Source organism: Manduca sexta, chromosome 8 (assembly GCF_014839805.1).
Source record: "Manduca sexta isolate Smith_Timp_Sample1 chromosome 8, JHU_Msex_v1.0, whole genome shotgun sequence".
In the NCBI taxonomy this organism is placed as follows: domain Eukaryota; kingdom Metazoa; phylum Arthropoda; class Insecta; order Lepidoptera; family Sphingidae; genus Manduca; species Manduca sexta.
In genome coordinates, this window is record NC_051122.1 from 9,788,851 (window position 1) to 9,810,746 (window position 21,896).

The window sequence follows — 21,896 nt, forward strand, 5'->3', positions numbered from 1 at the left end:
AATACACACATAACTAGAAAAGTCAGAGGTGTTTGCCCTTAGGTTTTGAAGCTGCGAACATTCATCTCGGCAGTCCGTTCCACTCTCAACTAGGTTATCACTACTTTAAATTACTATCAATCCATCTTACGGCTAATGAATATCCCAATACCCTAACTTATTAGTAATTTTAATTGTACAGTTTTGTTACTTTAATTTCGCCTTCCAGCGATAAACAGCTTGCAGGAAACATCAGCTTAACAAAACCATTCGATGTGCGACGCGACGATGCGACTGAAATAGCGTCGGTTTTTTAGTACAAAACACTTAGGCCGCGTAATTTATTTCTCAGATGACGTCCGATCGATATTGGCGAGTCGTAAAACTACAGAATTTGATGGCTGAACACGTCAATGTCACGTGGATTGCGGTTAGGAAGGTATTTGTGGAACGAATTCTGTTTTGTTTCATATTTTTATGGGATTTTTCGCCGCAGATCAGATGGTTGATTTAATCCGAATATAACATTAAGTCTTGTAGTATGGTCCAAATACAAATGTAGGGTAAATTTGACATTGCGTTACTTATCTACATGAAAATAACTCTTTACATTAAGTTACTCGAACTGTTGATGTGATATAATAAAGTGTAAGTTTCGAACATATATCAACATTTTTTTTAATTAGTCCCTTGACCATTTTAATTGTGAATTTTAGAGTGGCGATATATTTTTTACACCAGAATGATGAGACGAACACGCTTGATAACAACGACAACTATCCAAAAACAATAACAACCTGGAACTTTAAATAATCTATATATGTACTAATCTATATATTATATATGACACACACAGAACTGCTTCTCAATCTTAGATGGTTATTGAACCTTGTTAAATATGTAATGTATTCTAAACCGGAATATAAGAGAATTTAATAGATGCAAATAATGCGATGGGATTATGCGTTTGATTTTTACAAGAATTATATGACATAGTTTTGAAATGCGTATTTATTAATGTTCTTATTTTGATAATTTCCTATATGAATTAGTGATGTAACCATATTAATCAATAACTGTTTAAATAATTAGAACAAAAAAACCTTTAAAAAATAAGTTTAAGCGCGATAATGTCGCTGTCCAATCGAATATCGACATTTATTTTATCGATAACGTTTTTAATATTTTTCCAATGCGATGGAGTGTTGCCAAAACATAGTATCATAAGTAATACGAAGCAAACATAACGCCTCGATACAAATGTGAGGCAGTTACCGTCAATCAGCGGTTAAAACAACAGAGCGGACCGCGGACATCTCGCCAGCACCGCACGTATTCCGAGAACACTTTGTTATTATTGGATTTGATATAATATATACATTACATGATTTAGTGTTCTATTTGAGTTTGACTTTTGCGCGGAATGCTATCTTGTCGCGTTTCGTGTAAGAGGCGATTTGGAATATTTTCGCTTGAAACGTGGATCACGGCAAAATAATATAACTAGCAATTTTTATTAGTCACCGACTCCAAAATTGGAAAACTGTATATAGGCAATTTTAAATTGTTTTTTGGTTTTTGAAGGCGGTATAATTTTTTGTTAATTTTTTTTGTATTTTTTGGTTTTTGTGTTAGTAAATATCAGTATACGTTGACATCATAGTTGACGACATCATTTTAAGAGTTTTCTGATATCAGAAGTCAAGGGTCCGACAACAATGAAATTTATATAGTACCACACGGGAAGCACCAGCTTTCAAATAAAAGGTAATCAAAATTAGTTCACCCAGTCAAAAGTTCTCTCGAAAAAATTCAGTCGAATTGAGAACCTCCTCCGTTTTTTTTAAATCGGTTAACAATAGGAAGCAATGATTGTTATAGATCATAATTGTAGTATGAAATAACGTTGTTTCCAACTAGCTGAAACTGCAAAACAAATTCAACAAGTGACTTAAACGACTAGACCATTTACCGAAATCCAGTCAACACAGGTGGTACTTACTTATATAAGAATTGAAATATATAAGTATATATTATTATGTCTCAGCGAAGTGACTCCACTGCACCTGATCTTGAGCGAGGTGAAGCCTTTATAAAGCACCGACCAGCCAAAGGTACAAACACCTCCAGACGATCGGTACAGTCATGCTGGCCTGCACAAGAAGGTCGCTAGGCGATGGCCCAGGGGGGCGTTGATATGGAGAAAGAAAAAAGTATGAATTGTAGGTAAAGTCGATCACATATTCCTCCCCCATGGTCCCTCTTCCTCTTTAACAATAACATAGAGCAGAGCATAATTGAGGGTACGGGAATGATTAATCAAGTCCAGCCAAAGACTTAGGACTTTGGTTGCTTTACATTTGGCAACATTTTTAGAATCTCTAGAAGGGGTCAGCTGGCCCCTTGGCGACGCCCTTGGGCCTGCATAATTGCTTCTTCACTCTGAAGGACCCTAAGTTATAGGAAGAAGGGAACACGTATGCCAGCAAATATATATTATCTGCGAACACCAAATGTCTCAACGGATACAAAATTCCGTGACAGAAATAAAGCCATTAACCCTGTCTCCGCATGAGGAAACCCTTGCGTCAGTGTAGACATCACTATTTTGACAGTTGCAAGCGTGTAAACAAATGAAACCGAATAAATTTTAATCGCTGGCCGTGGATCGATTAAAAGTTTGAGTGTTGGGCGGCATCGAACAGAACTGTCGATGTCGAGTGCGCATAAACGTCACGTATCGACACAACCGCGATACAACACTTGGCTCGCGCTCAAATTGATATTGAATTTATTTTCAATTTTAAAGCGCCCTCCTTAGCGGCGTAGAGTAGTTTGAAAATACAGAATTTTCACGTTTTAAATAAAATTTTATTATTTTATTACTAAATTGGTGGTATATTGAATAACTATTATAAAAATTAAATTTACATCTCAGTTTATCTGTGAACACCCATTAAACTTGGAAGACTTAGATAACTCGCCAATTTTCTCGTGACACTGAAAATTTTAGAAACGCTTTCAATTATTAGAAAACTCAGACCATAGTGTATGCACTCGTCTCTTAAAAATCTAAGAACCTATCTAGGTATCTTATTGAATATTGAGTGCCTCCAAACTAAGATATAGTTACAAATAGGCATATTTAAGCATGACAAAGTGCGGTGATTCATTAGACATAATATCTATCAGTGGTGAAATATGAAACTTTCCGAAAGGGAATCCGACACAACATATGGGTACTAATATAAATAAATGCGTCCGCAAATCGTTCTAATGATAATTAGATTCTACAGAAATCGGAAGCCGACAGGAATCCTGTCATATGGACCCTTCAACACTAATATGTATAATAGGAAATATTTAAAAATTGTAAATATTTTAATAGCTTTTTTATTTATAATAAAGCAGCGGCCTCTACATCGCACTACACTGTAAAGTTGACAGTGAACAGGCGCCACCGCGGATACAAACGTCAAACGCTATTTCTGTTGCGACTGCGGTGTGCCCGATACACCGTGACCGCCCCCGCTTCGCCCCATCGCCCCTTCGCCCCTCCGCCACCGTCGCCCCTCCGCCCCTCCGCCCCTCCGCCGCACCGCCCCTCCCCCGCACCGCTCATCGAGTGTGTCCTGTAAACAAATGCCGGATTTTGTATAGATTTTTGAGCTATTCTCGATTTAGGTTAAGTCTGCCTAATGTGCTGTTCACACTTTATAAGTCCGGCTGAAAGAAACTCAGATTAGTAGATGTAATCGATTCTATATTTTATTAGATTTGGGATTATGTGCCGGTAATGTACGGTTAATAAAACAAGTATTATTTGATGTATCACGCAATCGACGCAAGTGAAACAATTTAAAAAGGCAAGACTTGGAATTAGGGTTGCTACCATTTCAAAATGTATATACGTATACCGCTAGTACACTGGTCTCCTAATACGGATAAAATATAAGTATACAATATTATATTCAATGTTTAATTACTTTTATGCGAAAAACTCAATTAATCCAATTACTACCTTATACCTATATTATTTTTATGCAAAAAGAATCCCGCAAACTTAATAATTCTTACCAACATCTATCAATAAAATCCATAGTCAAAATATAAATATAATTTTATTAAAGGAGAGGCAACCCTATCAGCAATATAGACCTATATTGTGTTTTGAGTATTGTAAAATATGTTATTGTCCTTGCCTTCGTTCTTCAATATACTCTTGGTTGAGAATAACTACTACTTTCAAACGAGATTGGAAAACTTCCACTATCAATACGTAAACTTACGCCTATGTTCTACGCCTACGCTATCTTCCTATCTCGGTTTCATACTACGTAAATTATAAAGGCTTTTTCTTGGTTGATAAACAGCACTAAGAAGTATGATATAATCTATTCAACATGTAATAAAGCAGAACCACCTTTTCTGTCTTACTGCTAGTTTACCACGGCAGTCTAGGTGAGCGGCTACTTACTATTTTGTCCTTATACTCTAATTCCGGGATAAAGGTCCCGCTATATATTTTCCCGGGATAAAAAGTAGCCTATAATCTTCCCAAGATCTTAAACTATCTCCATACCAAATTTCATAAAAATCCGTTCATTTTGAGAAATTCGACAATATACAGACAGACAGAAAAGGGGACTTTGTTTTATAATATGTATAGATAAGGCGTCTGTCAGATCGAAACATGCCTTTTAAGCATGAGAAATTTGGCCTAGTGTTAACAACCAGCCGCTTATCTGACGTTAACTCACTTTAGAGGATTCAGTCCCAAATCTTGTCAGAAACACCCGAAATGTGCAAAATCATAGGATTCGAACCCAAGACGTATGCTTATGTACGCAGCAACTAAACGAAGCAAATAAAACTTTTGACAATATCAATGCCTATTATCGAATATTTGCCATTAATTGTTGCAAACGTCAAACCATTTTTTATCGAGCAGTGTCGGTCCTTTGTCGATGTTCGTGTCGATATCTGGTGTCGCGATCTGTCACGCTCCCATTGCGACAGAGTCGTGATCGTGTTGGTTATCGATAACATCGATATTCGGATGTCTCGTGACTAGTCTTTACGTTTTTTAAAAATAACTTATTTTCTTGTAATGAGTAAAGGTTTTGTGTTTTGATAATAGCTTTTGATATTTGCAATGTACTAGAGTTGAATTTAGTATTAATATAGAAAGCTTTTTGATAGTAGACTTGCTAAATAACTATTTTGCTGTTTTAATTTGAGGTAAATATATTCTATGAAAGCGAGACAAAAGGATACAAGTAAATCTCACTAAATAATGAGTATCGCATTAGTTCCACTATAATCTCTTAATATTAACCACTGAGCCTGAATATGAAAGCTAGTTTTTGAAATTCCTAATACATACCCAACAACTTTGAAATCTAAATTTTCCTTCAATAAAAACCCTCTATCTCGTACGAAAATTGGAAAACACAGTTCATGACTACGGAAGTGTATTCATTTTCAATATTTTCTACATTCTAAGCTGTCAACCACTTTGTCATTCAAAACTGACATATGATAACCATAAAAACTGAACATTTCTGTACAATTGCAACGCACGTCAAAAGTATCACTTCCGCGTGTCAGGGCTGTCCCTAATACTCGTTGAATTTTGCATGTGAATGCTTCACGCGGGGGCGGTAATGTGACAAGCGACAACCCTGTTTGTATGCAGCGCCTTTTGATACCCAGTCGGATGAACGACTCCGCTTGCTGAAGATTGTTTTCGTTTGGATTTAACATTGCCTAGTTTTGAATATTTACAGCGGTATTATCCCTTCCTTGGTCAAATAGTAGAAGGAGTGGGATTACGAATGAGGAGGTACTTGGTTTAATAATTGTAACGGTATTATCCTTTCTTTGGCTAAATGGTAATAGGAGTGGGGCTAAGGATAACGAAGTCCTTGGTTTGAATCCCTGGTCGGGAATACTTCGGAAACACTGTATGGATGGTTTAAACTCTGTTAGACTGGGTTATCATACCATGGAGCCGAGACTTGCTGGTGGTAGGATATGTTTTATATCCGTCCGGATAGCGACAACCGTACACAAGGTGCTAAAACCCGCCATAGTTGCCCACGTAAGTGTGTCACTTGCTGGGACCAACCTGTGTCAATCCGATACCAAAAGGCCGGCATAATTGTGTCAACTGTCGAGGGGTAATCATCTCTCGTCAGTCGACATTCTATTGGACCCTGCTCCACTTACCATTAGGTGTAGTGGGATCAATTTAGTATAAAATTACGCAATATGTTTTAAAACGCGTAAAATGTTCAAACGACCCTAATTTTACACATGATAAAAAGACTAATAAAAATGAACTAAGTCAATAATTCCATTTTTCCAAATATTTCATCACTCCAGTTTTTTCACAGATATTTTATCACCCGTTCTTCATTCGGCAGACACCCTCGCATTACGCGGTATTACTAACGCATCCCAGGCGCGGGATTTATCTCCACCCTTCCTGGTTTTATGGTTATCTGCATTTTATTGGTCACATTTGTTTAGTGATTCGGAACCATGAACTTACATGTGGTTGTATTTGTGTGGTGACGTCAATTTTGGGTTTTATGGTATTTTTTTTTTAATTTAATTTTGCGGAAGATCAAAGCACTTACAAAATTATACCCTTCAATTTCGTTTCTATTATTCTAAGTCACAGTATTCAAAATGTCTGCAATTAAAGGAAATAATTCTGAACTTACTAGAAATGTACTCTGGCAATGGACCGTAGTAATGCTGGGCAAAAGAATTCATGCATAAAGGCGAATGGTTGGACCATAGACATGCTATTTTTTTTTCGTGTGTCATTTTTATTAAACAAATTAAGCCAGTTACGGAACAAAGTGAAGCGAAATTTTCCCAAAATATCAAAGCACCAATCTGGATGATTTATGGTCTAAAGTTTAAGCGACAGGTGGAGCCTCTGTTGTTTCCAACGTTAATGCCGTACGACCACAAGTCAAGTAGGTCGCTAGTCTCTCTTAACAGACAATAAAGCAGATTTTCTAACATTTTTTTCTTTTCTTTTTAAGCACTATAAAGTGACTGCTCTTGATGGTAACCGCGATGCCGTCCAAACAGAGTATCGAATGGCAATAGATGGCTATCTCATGCCATTCGACACAATGCCGGCCTACTGAGCTGCTTCTTCACACTGCGTCGGAAGGACCCAGGGTTTTAGGAAGGGGGGCAAACTATTACAAAACTTAATGGTGCGCAAAGAAAAAAGTTGGCAAACCTTTTATTCATTAGAAGTATAGGGAAGTTAAGGCAGTTAGTATTAGGTTAGCTACAGACGGACATAATATCATCCAGTCACGATTTAACTTCTGATACTGTCATAACTGAAAACCAGATCTTATTGCGTCACCATGTCGCTAAAAACTTCAACAAAAACATAGATAAAGATTTGTTTCACACGATCACTGTTAAGCTGTAGACAGAATGGAATAATCAACCGTCTGTTTCTAACTAATGAGGGAATATTATTTTAGACTCATCAGTTGTCGCAATGGGCAGTACATTTTTGCGATTTTGTATGTGTCGCGTCGGTGACAAAATATTGTTCTTCATTGAAACCTATCTTTTTAATTAGGAACTCACATAGCGTGAAGAAGGTGGTGTTGTCCACCAACATAGCTGAGACCAGCTTCACCATATCTGGAGTGGTTTATGGTAAGATTTTTTAAATTGTCAACTATTATTAAAAAAATATTTTTGACCAGAAAAAGAAAGCATTAATTTATGAGTGATAAGTTATATCAAATTTATCGATAAGCAGAAAAAGTGTAAAAATTGATACCTAAATATTTAAGTGTTTTAGCTCCGAAAAATGCTATAATAAATTATCATAATGCAATTTACGCACTACCGTCTTAACATCAAAGGATTAGAAACAAACAAACCCGGACACTCGCGTATTGTTTTTGAACTGTTATGATCACCTCGACATTTAAGGTGCCAATACAATTAATTATGGGCAAAATGTCTGTCAGTATTGAAAGCCGTGATGAATGGACCGACGAATTCCTAGGCCCCTTCAGGTGTTTAGAAGTTGACGTAAGATTGTTGACTGGTTAACTGTTATATATATGCTACTAATATTATAAATACGAGAGTGTGTGAGGATAGATGTATGTTTGTTCCTCTTTCACGAAAAATCTACTGAACGGATTTGGATGATACTTTACAGTAATATTAGTTATACATCAGAATAACACATTGGCTACAATTTATAATAATTTTGTGTAATTTGGTCATAATATAACGATACAAGAAAACAGCCGAAGAAGAAGCCGTGAGCAAAAGCTAGTATATTATAAAACAAAGTCCACTAAAACTGTCTGTCTATATTTATCCGATTTTCTTAAATTCTACTGAATGGATATTTATGAAATTTGGAATGGAGATAATTTAAGATCCTGGAAAGGTTTCCAGGGTCTTAAATTATCTCCATTATTATTAATAGGTTTTGGGCTTTCTATCCCGGGAAAATATTATATAGCGGGACTTTTATATTGGAAAACTCCTTCACACGGGCAAAGCCGCGAGCAAAAGCTGTGTTGGATAAAGTTTATATCAATATGGTTTCGATTCCCGGCCGATACTCTTGTGTGGGTTTTTAAAAAGCTCGCAGGAAAGTCTTCACATAAGCTCTCGAAATGTAAAATAGTTCATGATAGCCATGTCTTATGAGCTCTCTTTTGAATAACCTTAGTAATATCTGAATTAAGTGTCGTGGACATAGACTATATTTTTAAAGAAACCTCCATTTTTAATACCATGCAGAATAAAGCTGGTAACAACGGGTTACGAAAACATATTCCAGCTTATTATTTGAATGTAAAATGAATTGTTTCCCCCGGTCTCGTCCGTGCAAATTTATTCATCCCTCGGGAACTCTACATTTTCCGGAACAAAAACCATCTTAAGTATGCGTCACAGGAACTGAACGTATTGTGGATTTGCTTTTAAAATTATAATGTAACTAAATGTTGTTTGTGTTGTTTTGACCTTGCGTTAATTAATGAAATCATATATCCGTCTCTACCACTGCTAACTTTGTGCCAAAAATCATCTATGTATAACGAATATTTAAACCAAAAATCCGTTTTTTTAGTCATATGGTAGCTTAGTATGAATATTGCGTGTATTTCTGACTGAAAGTGGGATGACGCTGCGATGATTATTTTAAAGTCACAATAATGTCATTACCGTAAAACTAAAATTACTCTTATGTTGATATTTATTTCGTTCGAAATTTACACTTATTTTACATCTACGGTTCGTGTAACTTATTGAAATGTGTTATTTTTAAGAAAATAACTAAGTGATTTCATTTACATACGCAATGTCAAAATGACCAAATGTATAAAATTTAGATGTGTAAAGAATATCCATAAAAAACGGCGGATTCTCAGATATGAGAGACCTACCTTTGTATTACCTTCAAGCTGAATTCGTACGATGATATCCACAATAAATACCCCATTTCACAGGTAGTACTTAATCTCCATAAATTCCCTCAAAGAAATTAGATCACACGCACAAAGACGATGTAATGCGCATAAATTTCGTCCGACAAGGCCAGCATAGTAAAAACGTTTCGCCCTGACGTCTCAATTGTCTTTGATCACATGTGAGAAATATTTAACGGATTTTAAGCTTATCAAGAATAAACTGTTGTAAATATTAAATATATGCTTGAGTCTTGAGGTTGAGACCTTTGTGTTAGGATTAAACCTTTGGAATTTAGTATTTAGCATGTTTATAGTCAATGTTATGTTTATTTTTGTGTTCAGGTTATTTTCACAGAGCTGTAAGGATTCACTTTTGGATTCTAATAACCCTAAGGTCTCCTTGAAACATTTACTTTGCGTTCAGGTTTGCGTCACAGAATTGGATTAACTTTTATATACTGATAACCTTAAAGTCTCCTTAAAACAATTTTTTATCACCGATCGAGTATAGAATACAAGGTCTGGTTAGCCGATATAGACGGCATTATATTATAAAGTTGTACGAGCCGGCGCTGTTCCCGGGTCAATATAAAAAATTAAAGAATCTGTCACTACTTCCCACTGTTGCGGGATGAAGAAATAGCATGTATGTTTTTTTATTTCAACACGCAACTATGTTGAATGTAACACTTAATACAATAGTGTAGTGTACCATCATATCAAATAGCGGGGCCTTTTGCTGGCAACACATCATCAGCCCATTGCAGTCCACTGCTGGATATAGGCCTCTCCCAAGGTACGCCATAGCCATCCCAAGGTACGTCTACTGCTTCATGCATCCAATCGTTGCCGGCCCTCTTGTGCAAGTTGTCCCATTATCTGGCCAGAGGGCGTCCCACGCTACGTTTACCAAGACGCAGTCTCGACTCCAGAACTTGCTACATACACAAACAAAAACCTCTACAGCGACTTTTGTCACATATCACAATCAAATACAGGATTATTTTTTAATTAATTAAGTATAGTACGTGTTTCGTTTGGCCATCTTTTTAACCGACTTAAAAAATAAGGATATTACCAATTCGACGTGTATTTTTTTTTTAAATTTCAAATTTTCCGTTCAATAGTTTCGATAGGACAAAACAAAGTCACAAATATGTTAAAAAACCTTTGCAGGTATGAGATGTAGCGGAAAGATAACAGAACACATACAAAACGATTTCCTATTCGCAAGTCGAAGACATGTAACAGACTACACCAACGGAGCTTAATTAATTATGTCAGGAACTAAGAAACGCCGCAGACGCCATAGGCCCGAGGGTTTACTTTAATCTTCTTGTCTCTGCCAAGCTGCGCAAACTCCCGACTTCACTCGGAATGTATAATGACTCTTTTAATCTGTTTGAAAATTCTGAGACGAGTTCAAAGGTTAGCTGCGGGCGTGGCCGCTTTTAATTGATACTCATTGTGATTAATATATTTTGGTTTGTAAAAATATGCGCCCTATTTGCTGGGTAGGTCACCTGTGTGAGTCCGCCTGAGTAGATGCCAGTGCAATGTCAATATCTTCCATCAAGCGGCAGAGTGCATGAACTAATTCTGGAAAATGATGTTAAAATGTCACACTTAAGGGTGGTAAGTACCGAGGAGAGCTATCCGGAGCATTACAATTCTAAATTCGACATAGTCTATTGTTTATTGGACATCTCACTCATTAAGCGAGATGCTTGTTTGTCGCAACATTAATAAATAATACTTGTTAATTACACCAAATACAAGAGATATTTGAACACTATTCCATAACCGAAAAGATTTATTTTGTTATGCGAGCACGACGAAGAAACTCCACTCCACCTGATGGTAAGGAGTAAGGTAAATAGTATCGACTGACGAGAGAGCATTACACCTTCCCTTGTGTACAGCAGTCGCTTCCCGAGCGGGTAAAATATTCTACAATTATATTACCTATTTACTTTCCTAATATGTGCAGATTTTTGAAAATCAATGCTATAAACATTCATATGACTGCCTCTAAGTTACCTTTAATTAATGGCTGATAATAGTTATTAATGCTAAGTGCTTCGTGGTCAGGTAAAGATAAGGCTCTCATCACACTAGCGAATTGGAAATGAATTCTCAGCGAGGCGAAATCATCGAGTGTAATAAAAGCTTTAACTTTAAATGAAATAACACAGCCTTAGTCCTAACTGATTGAATAATTGAAGACAAGGCAAATATCGCTAGATTCGGAAGCCTTTTTTTACGTATGTGTTCTAATATGATTTAGGTAACGATTTTTTTTAAAATTCTTTATGTAACATAGCTATCTTCCATTGGCCACACGACTAGTAGGTTCGTGCTTGGTATTTGACAGATTTGTTGCCGAGGTACTGCTTACGTAGCTCCTTCTTCAGCGGTAACACGTTCCGAAGCGGCTGTAGATTCATGACGATTTTGGTCTTTTAAAAAAAAATAATGACTTTGATTTTGATTTAAATCGTGTATCGTTCAGTTTCTAAGTCGAGGAAATAAACTTATCAAGTTATTTGATTTCATAAAACAGACCTAAATTTAATTAGATTAGAATTTATATTCCAATGACTTATCCCATATAACATACGATGGATATAAGACGAAAAGTGGATCCTCTAGTTGCACCCCTGCCTATCCTTGAAATACGAAGTCGTGGGCCTATACCACACTAAATCAAAGACATGAATGAACAATGAATAAATATTACTAGAGAAAATATATGCAATTATTGCCTATGAGATCACTTTGCAAGAACAAGATAATCTATCTCCCTTAGTGTAGTTATAATAAATATTAATCACGAAGGTATATCTCTCGTGGTCTGTACGTCTTAATACAGGCTTATCTTTATGTTAACTTACGTTGTGAATAAGATATGAATTTAAATAGTTATAATTTTAGTTCATTGATTCCCAAAGTGGTCCTGCATTCCCAAGGGTCCACGGGAGACTCCACGGGGTCTACGTTGACATGACCAAAGAATAGAGGTTCATAATTCGTAAGCGTCCACGAAAATTTATCTGGTTTTGATAAGGAAAAACTAAAATGTTGGCTTTTAGACTAAGAAGAAGAATTTAGCAGACAATTAAGAAGCTCAGCGACTTACGTCAAAACTTGCATATTCTAGGGAATATAGTATAAATTTTGCTGCAGAGGATCCACCGAAACCAGCAAAATTTTGAAGGTGGTCTATGAAATAAAGTTTGGCAACCTCTGATTTAGTTTATACGTAGTTAAACACGTATAAGGGTGCAGATGAGCAACACGCGGTTTGCTGAGATTACTTCGATGCCACTATAACAACCTTCTTAATGAGTTAGGCAGATTTTTATTTGTACACTAGCGACCCGCCCCGACTTCGCACGGGTGCAATATTTCTCCACTATTTAATGGATGTTATTATACATATAAACCTTCCTCTTGAATCACTCTATCTATTAAAATAAACCGCATCAAAATCCGTTGCGTAGTTTTAAAGATTTAAGCACACATAGGGACAGAGAAAGCGACTTTATTTTATACTATATAGTGATATTACATGCGTTATTATTACAGGTTGTTAGAGGAGGACGAGGTTTATCTATTTGACAGGTACTTCGCCCCTTTTTAATATGGTAGTAAACAAAGGTATTGCGTGGTCAGGCAGTTTTGGAGACGTCTTGACTGTGCTTCCTGCAGTAGGTAAATTGGTATCTGATATGTTCAATATCAGCCTGGTTTCTTTGTCTTGATATGTAGACAGGTTTACTACCTATCACATGGGTCGGAGTGTACATAGCGAAATTTAGATGCACTGTTGACGCCTCTGCCTACCCCTTGCCATGTCCTAGCAATTAATTATATAATATTTACTGCCTCGGTAAAGCAGGTGATAGCCTAGTTGGGTGTGGAACGGACTGCCGAGACGAATGTGCGCAGGTTCAAATCCCAAGGGCACACACCTCTGAGTTTTCGAAAAAAAATTATGTGTGTATTCTTTGTGAGTTATCGCTTGCTTTAACGGTGAAGGAAAACATGGTGAGGAAACCTGGATACCTGAGAAGTTTCTATAGAAATTTCGAGGGTGTGTGAAGACTACCAATCCGCACTAGGCCAGCGTGGTGGACTAAGGCCTAATCCCTCTCAGTAGTAGAGGAGGTCCCTGCCCAGGAGTGGGACATATAATACAGGGCTGACGATGGTGATGATGATTTACTGCCTCGGTGTCGTAGTTGTATATACTGCAGTGCTGAGGTCTCAGTTTCAATTCCCGAGTCGGGCACAGCGATATTGTTTTGTTTAAATATCAGTCTGGATTTTAAAATTTGTGCACGATATGGCGATAGGCTCGCCCTATATCTCATCATAGGAATAATACGCATGGCGAAAAGTGTACCAATTATGCCTCTGCCTACCTCTTCTAAGATTAAAGGCGTGACTGATTGAATATGTAATTACTTACCAATACAACCTCTCGTCGAAATTTGATCAGCTTTCCCATGCTATGATAGCAAAGAAATCAGTTAAAGAATCAACGTAATCAAAATGTTTTCCCATCAGATATTTTGATCCATTGTACCTTTATCTTTATATTTTAATAGGTGAGACTCTTATTTGACAGTTGGTACAGAAGTTAGACTACTTCATGCAGTATACTGATTCAGACTTCGGGTGAGAAAAATACGTCAAATCCTTTTGTTAAAAGCCTTGAGTTATTAGCTTTTTGCAGTGATATTGGCTATTGAGCATAGAGATGTGACGTAAGTAGTGGTCAATGAAGAGCAAAGAACACTTCCAGTGTCCGATTTATAAACCTCTTATTTATTTTATCAAGCATAGAAACCATTTTTTATTAGTGATATTTTTTTAATTTTTAATACAAAGGTATTCAGTATAAGAGCGTGTGATTACATTTTGAAGGTATCTACAGCTTACATTAACTACTATTACTTAAAACAAAACTATTTTGCGGTATTTTTGCGATTATTTGTTCAATTTTTCACACGTTTTGAAGACTGCAAACTTTATGCTTCCGGGACGGACTGAGGAATTAATCGTCAGTTAAGTAGTTTTATTTCAATTACCATTATTCCCGTAACTATATGCATCATTATGCGTAACATTCAAAATCACTACACCGTCATAATAGACAACCCTAAAAGCTCGGATGGCAAGTGAGAACCCTAAACCCCGCATAGTTTGTCAAGCCCCTAATTAATAAACTAACAGTACACAAAGCGAGTTAGCCGCCCGGGGCTATGTCTGCGTCTTGTGAGGGAATTAATATTTGAGATGATACCCCCGTAAACGGTTGGGACGGATTTGTCGGGAAAGGTTTGAATTTCGAATTAAATTAATTTGAATAAAGAATAGTTTATAATTAATGAGTAAATTTAAATTTGAATTTCGAATTGAATGAGTGAAAGAATGGAAAGGCATTACGAGAATACAAACTTGATTAAAAAAATATTGGAGGTTAAGAGTAAATACTCAATTTAAGAGAATTTTAGATTTAATTGCTTATTTATACGCACATAATTATTTGGGGTGTTAGTGACTTTTTCGAGTTAGATAGTACTAATTACCCCGCGATATTGTATAGATACATACACTAAGTACAGAGTCTAAATCGGTAATTATCTTCACAAATTCCAAATCAGGAAACTAAAGCTTTTTTTATCTTAATAACAATAGGTACAATACATATTCTTCCTACACGCAACAACATCATTAGACCTATTTGTACGAATATTAATTAACACGAAAGATCAATTTGATTACAACAAAACACCCTAATGAACCGCTCTATTAACAATTGACCTTTATAACCTAAAAAAGTGCCCAACATCTATCCGCAAACGGCAATTAAAACTACAACCGAAACAAATGACTTCTTAAATCCTTCGAACCGCTTTGTCAAATATAACAACATGCAATTATATTTTGGGAAAAAATGGCATCGGCCACCAAAACCTTGATGGGTTCATAATGGCAGTCATTTTTTACAAAGTGCCCGTGCTGTACAGGTAAAATTCACGCATGCGCAACGCCACGGGAACGTTAAATGTGTAATTTGGAATGTTTCGTCTATATTAATAAAACATGAAATTCGATAACAATCTAAGTTTTAAACGTAATAAGTTCAATTAAAGTAGGAATACGAAGACACGACGCTTATTAGAAGATAAAAATAAATCTGACTAGTCTAGAAAAAACAAAACGCGAACACGATAAACTGTCGACTAAAAAAGAATAACTTGATATCAGATCTATGTATCCAAAACAAATGCAAACATGTAAAAGAAAAAAGTGGAACAATCAATTGCATAGAAGCTCAGGCCGCTAAATAAATTAATGCTTTGTTACCTTGCCATTGAATAGGTAAACAGCGAGCGTAGCAACTTGATACCAATAAAGCCGGGGCAAAAACTACTTAGTATTTTCTAAGAACTAACAATTTATGTACCTAACAGGCAAAAAATATCACTAATAGAAACTTTACTGCAATCTACATAACGAATGAAAGCGAGCGGTAATTAACTTGTCAAATTGATTGAGAAAAAAATGTGTGATTGAAAAAAATGTGTTAATGAATATTTTGCTGAGAATTTTCTGTTAGAGTGTGGGATAGTAATTTCAGCCCTTTTGTGGAGGTAGAAACAAGTCCCCAGTTATTAGGCACCTGGGATATATTTTAGTTATATTTTTGTCGCAAATGACTTGTTCCATAGTTAATAGTAAATGCAAGATGTAATTATTATTTTAGTTCATTCTTGACAATTGAAATTATGTTATCTTTAATCTTAATTTGATGTGACTGAGGGCTGATTTTTCAATCATCTGTTGAATTACACAATATAAAATTGTCAATTCGTCCCACTTTTATATCCAATAAGTGTTTTTATGAATAAAATTTATTCTGAATAATTAGCCTTTAATGTTTTAAAATATTATTCCTTCCATACAGGATAATTTTTTTTAGTAATTATCTAAATATGACACTATTTTTTATTATATTTTATAATATATCGCCATCTCTTATACTGAGAAGGATTAGGCCGTAGTCCACTACACTGACTTAGTGGATTGGTAAACTTCACCCTCAAAGCTCGTATGGAGAACTTTTCAAGTACGTAAGTTTCCTTACAATGTTTTCATTTCCATTGCCATGTATTATAAGTAATATATAGTTACTTAAATTGTCATATAAACTTAGTTTCATTAAATTACACGCAATTTCTGTTCCAACATATAATTTAGAAGTGTGAACCAAATGCGTCCACATCCCATTTTTTCGAAATGAATTTGCATTTCACGTCGCCCTATTATTAAATGGTAACGGGCGGCGTACAATTGTAATTTTCTCACGGCAATGGACAAGCGACTTAGATAATAACACCTTTTGAGTGTAGGAACAATTTTTTCCAGTCGATGGAGGTCAAAAATGATTGGAGAGAACTTGATTTCCTATCAGGGCTTTCAATGATCATTTCGGAATGATTTGATTGAGATTTTTAATTACGTTTTTTGCTTTCTTTGCCTGTCTCAATGGGGATATAGGATCGTCGTTTAATTTTGATTGTACTCTATTGTGCACTATAGTATTATAATGTTAATATTTTTGAACTGCTGATCTGTCTATTTTATACAATAAAAAAAATTATACTAGATCAAATTATATTCTAAATACCTATACATATATTATAATAAAAAATTCTACTCGATTTCAGCAATGAACCATCTCAATGAATGCTTTCTCTTTATAACTATTAACAAATTAATATGTTCATTAATTTATTTATACATCGGCTACTGTATATTATTTGGACGCACCATAATAGAAACTCGTTTATTGATTATTCATAGTTTCATATCCAATGCTGAAATTATCATATTTTTATTGTATATTTTGATATTACACGATGTTCGGAACTAGTTTTTGAGTTGTCCGACAAGTTTATTCGCGTAAAAAGCCTCGGTGAAAACTCTTCAGATTAGTTAATTTAATTAAGCCATAACGCTTGATGGCACCCTAAAAAGCTAATTTAGTTCGTTAGTAAGCAATAACACCGTCGACAAGGAAGCAAAAACTTGTAGGACTATAAAGGCACGGGATGGACCGCCGCGAGCCCCGCGTCGGCACCACTCGCAGCTCGCAGCACGCAGTCATTACCCGTAACCAGATCGTATCGGCGCCAATTCGGCACACACTTACCGAGCACCAGAAATAAAAACAATTGTTGGTTTTTTCCTCAATGAGTTTATTGCGCCAGAACAATAAATGAAGCTGATCATTATAACGTTTACTTTCAACATCGATTACGAATACTCTACGCGGTATCATGCCGTACGGCCAGTCCATTAATATTTATAATATCCGAGTCCGTATTGCACTTCGCTTCACAACGCATCACGCCGACCGAGCGGTGAACACCCAAGCTGTACTATCCCTATTAACTTACAGTTCGTGGGATCGATTATTACCATAATATTTGTCTAAATATCACAAGAAAAATACAAAACGAAATACATAGAATTAACACAATAATTAATATTATTAACAATTAAATAGAGAGTCTGTATTGCGCCGTATGTTCACGAGGTGAGGTATCACCAGGGCGAGCGCGGCAGGCGGCCGCGTCATGACACCGGCACGTGGTGCTGGTACAGCTGCTCCTGCCGCTCGCACAGCGAAGTCATCTTCTTGAACGTCTCTGAGCTCTCGCGAAAAAGCAGCTTGGCATCGTCGCGGGGCCGCGCGTGCGCCGCGTCTAGCCGCCCCGGCGACAGCACCGGCGGCGAAGACGCCGACAGCGGTGACAGCGACTCCCGCGCCGACTGCGCTCCCGCCGCCGCGCCGTACGGACCTCCCGCTTGCGGCGCGCCGTTACCCATCAGGAAGGGGGACGGAAAAAAACCTCGCTCAGTAAATTGAGGGAACAGGCCCGCCTGCAATGCGCTTAAATTTCTACTATAGAACTTCATGGTTTCCGTCACGTAGCTCGGCAACTGTGTCACTTCTTCGTTGCCCCCGTACCGTAAGCTCTCTAGAGTTGACGCTAGACCTTTGATGTCTGCGTATAATTTATTCAGTAATTCCGCGTTGACTTCGAAGGCGGGCCTCTGATCTCGTCCCTCCGGTAAGGTGGTGGACAGGAGCCTTCGATGCAGGTCCACGTTCGAACTGTGTCTGTCTCGACTCCTCCGCGAGGGGAACGCGGCGTCACAGCCGTTGACGTCACACGGGTGAAGCAGTTTAAGGTGATTGTTTCTATAGTGCATGCGAAGTGTGAAGTGGTTCTGAAACACTTTACCGCAGGCGGTGCACCGGTCCGGGTTCTCATCGTCTATGGGGATTTCTATGTCGTTAATGTCGCGCTCGTCGGTGCGGTCGCTGCTGGCGGAGGGGGAGCGCGCCCTCGCGAGCCTCTCCTCCATCGCGTGCAAGTCGCTACCGCTGTCGCTCGGCGTGTACAGATCCGACCGCAGTCGCAATCCCTCGCGAACGACACTCGGCGCACTCGACTCGTCGTCAGACTCACTCTCTGCCTTCACTCGCGTCACCTCCGGCTCCACAGTTGCATCCTCACCGTTCTGAAATGTCTCCATCTTCTCAGGTTTCTGTTTTTTGAGGGAGAGCGGTTCGTCATCCGGCCGACTGGAGCCAGGCGTCGAAATATTTCTAAACAAATCTGCCTGGTATTCCTCGTCAGAGGCTGAATACTCGTTACTTTGGGAACACCTAGTAGGATTGCCACTTTTTCTTTTACGCTTGTTAGGAACGAGTAATGTTTTGTCATCTGAGACGGTGGGGTCGACGCGGTTTCCGTTATTATCTGGCTGTGCACTGGTCACCTTGACGTCTTCTCTGTTTTTGTTTACGCTCAAGTCCTCGGGTTCATCGTTATAATGCAACCTTTGAACGAGAGAAGTGTCGATGCTATCGTCACATCTATCTTTGTCCTCGTCATCGGAACCGATATCATTGTTTTCACTGCAGTTATTTGACTCATCTTCATTATTCACAGATTTGGCTAAGTCTAATATATTGCGGGAAGGTTCATCGGGTGGTGGAATTTTTCTATACATTTTTTCAATTTCACTAAAGTTGCGCAGATCGTCGAGGGGCACCCTGGGCGGCAGCGGCGCGGGCCCGGGTGGGCCAGACAATGGGGGCGGCAAGCGCGCCGCTAATTCGGGCGGCAGCAGCGCCGGCGGCGGCAGAGGCAGCCGCGCCAGCGCCGGTAGCAGCGGGAACGGTTGCGCGGACCTACCGTCGTGTGCGGAGATCTTACGCCTGACGTGCGGCGAATGCAGCTTCGGATTCGGGTTGGCACTGTGCCGGTTCCTCGAGCGGCGCGAACTGAACATCATGGTGCACCCCTCCACCGTACACTTGTGCATCTCCCGCAGGTGCACCGCGGAGAAATGTATTTTTAGCGCGCCTTTATCACAGAAAGTCTTGAGGCAGACGTTGCACTGCACCCTCTTCTTGCCGGTGGCGGGGTTGACGAACTGCACGCCGAGCCCGAGCGGCCACGGCGCCGGCGGCGGGTCGCGCCGCTCCGCCGGGTACTCGCGCTGCTCGTCGCGCTCCTCCTCGCGCCCGCTGAAGCTGGCGCCGAGCTTTCTGAAGTCGAAGTGGGGCGCGGGCTGGCTCACTCGCGGCATCATGAAATAGTCCAGGCCGGCCGGCAAGCCGGGAACCGCACCGAACTCTTTGCCTTCCATCACGTCACTGTCATAATACAACGCGCGTAATGCGAAGCGGGTGGCGCGCGACGCGGCCGCTTTGCGACTGAGGACGTGCGACACAGGTGACCGCGCGCGGGCGGCGCGCGACAAAGGCTGGCGGCGCGGGGGAGGGCGCGGCGCGGGGCCTCGCGGCGGGCGGCGGCGGGGCGCGGGCGGCGGGCGCGGGGGCCGCAGGTGGGAGGAGCGAGCGCTGGGCGGAGCGGATCGATGCACGGTGGGGACAGGCGACAGTCGCGCTCGCACCGCACCGACCACTGTAAACACTGGAGAACTAAAGCATCGCATGCCGTTACGTAACTGGGCACATACGGCACCGGGCGCAGGCACATGTGTGCGCTGTACGTGCCGCGGCCCGGCGCACATACCGGCCACACCGAAGCGCCGATGACGGACAACACATCCCGGTGAATCTCCCAGAAACGTTACGAACACGTATGCACGGTGCTATGTGCCTACGAGCGAACCATTCAAACATTAGTACACGTCGAAGTTAAACACGCGGCGTGTCTGCAAGCCGCTGGTGAGGTGCCTCGGAACACAAGTAATTGGCGGCTGATCTGGTGCTAGCAGTAAACAACTCGCCCACAGTCGCGGCGAAGAATCCGCGAGTCACGAGCGCTGGCGGCGCTAAAAAAGCGCTCTGTACGAATGTAAACAAACAATGAGCGAACGTGCGATACACTCACTACACTACAGCCGCTCTCAAACAAAACATCCAACTAAATATTTTTGAACATAATTCACACGTATTTTTGAACTAGCGAGTACTCCTAATGACGCTTTTTTCATGTTTCAATCTTACTTTGCTACTGCTAAGTTATAAAATCATATATAAAACATGCAGACTAAGGTTTTCAAAGAATAGTAATGCATTGATTTCCAATTTAGAGATCAATGTTATAAAAACAGATACAAAATTAGGTTATATAGCAATATTAGTGAGTATTTTATGTTAATTATTGAAGTACAAAGATCAACTCTAATAATAAACACACCACTAATTTATAAAGTTAGGAATAAACAATAATATTTTGATACAAGTATATACGTAAAGATCTAATAACTTAGAGCTTACCATTGTTCCAAACTATAAGTGCTTACTTACTGCATCATAACACTGGTTTATGTACTTATTTCTATGAAGTATCGTTGCAGAAGTTACTTCACTACTCACCCTTTCCAGGATAGAGGCGTGAGCTAATATTTCTATCTAGTTTTACTATAGGCATCAGAATATGGTCTGAAATGCATTTTCTAATATCTTTGATCATTCAGGTTGGCTAAAATCACTCTCAAGCGATGATTAAGTTATGATGATAACCTTAACGTTGACCTTATCTTAACCTTTTTTTTTTAATTTTGGTTCTATCAAAAACAAATAATACATTTTCGATTTTTAAAAATGTTATCAACATACAAAATTATTTTTATATCCCTCTTGTTCAAAATGTTATTTTTTTCTTAAATGAAGATTTTTCTATTTGTGTATGCAGACACATGTTTCCAATCTATCTGTCTGAGCTAGACATAGACTCATTTAAGAATACTAGACAGCTTTACAAGCAAATATTATGATCTGCATGAAATATTCGTTGTAGAGACTTGATAAACTTATGATTTTTTATTGTTTTTTTTATGACGAGACGAGCTTGCCGTTCGTCT

The 21,896-nt window shown here is 38.7% G+C and overlaps 1 protein-coding gene across 1 annotated transcript; it reads right to left on the reverse strand.

Moving 5' to 3' along the window:
- Positions 1 to 17,719: 17,719 nt before the first annotated feature.
- On the reverse strand, positions 17,720 to 20,307 carry LOC115445383 (zinc finger protein basonuclin-2-like). The gene has a single exon (XM_030171624.2). The coding sequence runs from the start codon at positions 20,208 to 20,210 to the stop codon at positions 18,120 to 18,122; it is 2,091 nt and encodes a 696-aa protein (XP_030027484.2). The 5' UTR covers positions 20,211 to 20,307; the 3' UTR covers positions 17,720 to 18,119.
- Between the last annotated feature and the right edge of the window lie 1,589 nt (positions 20,308 to 21,896).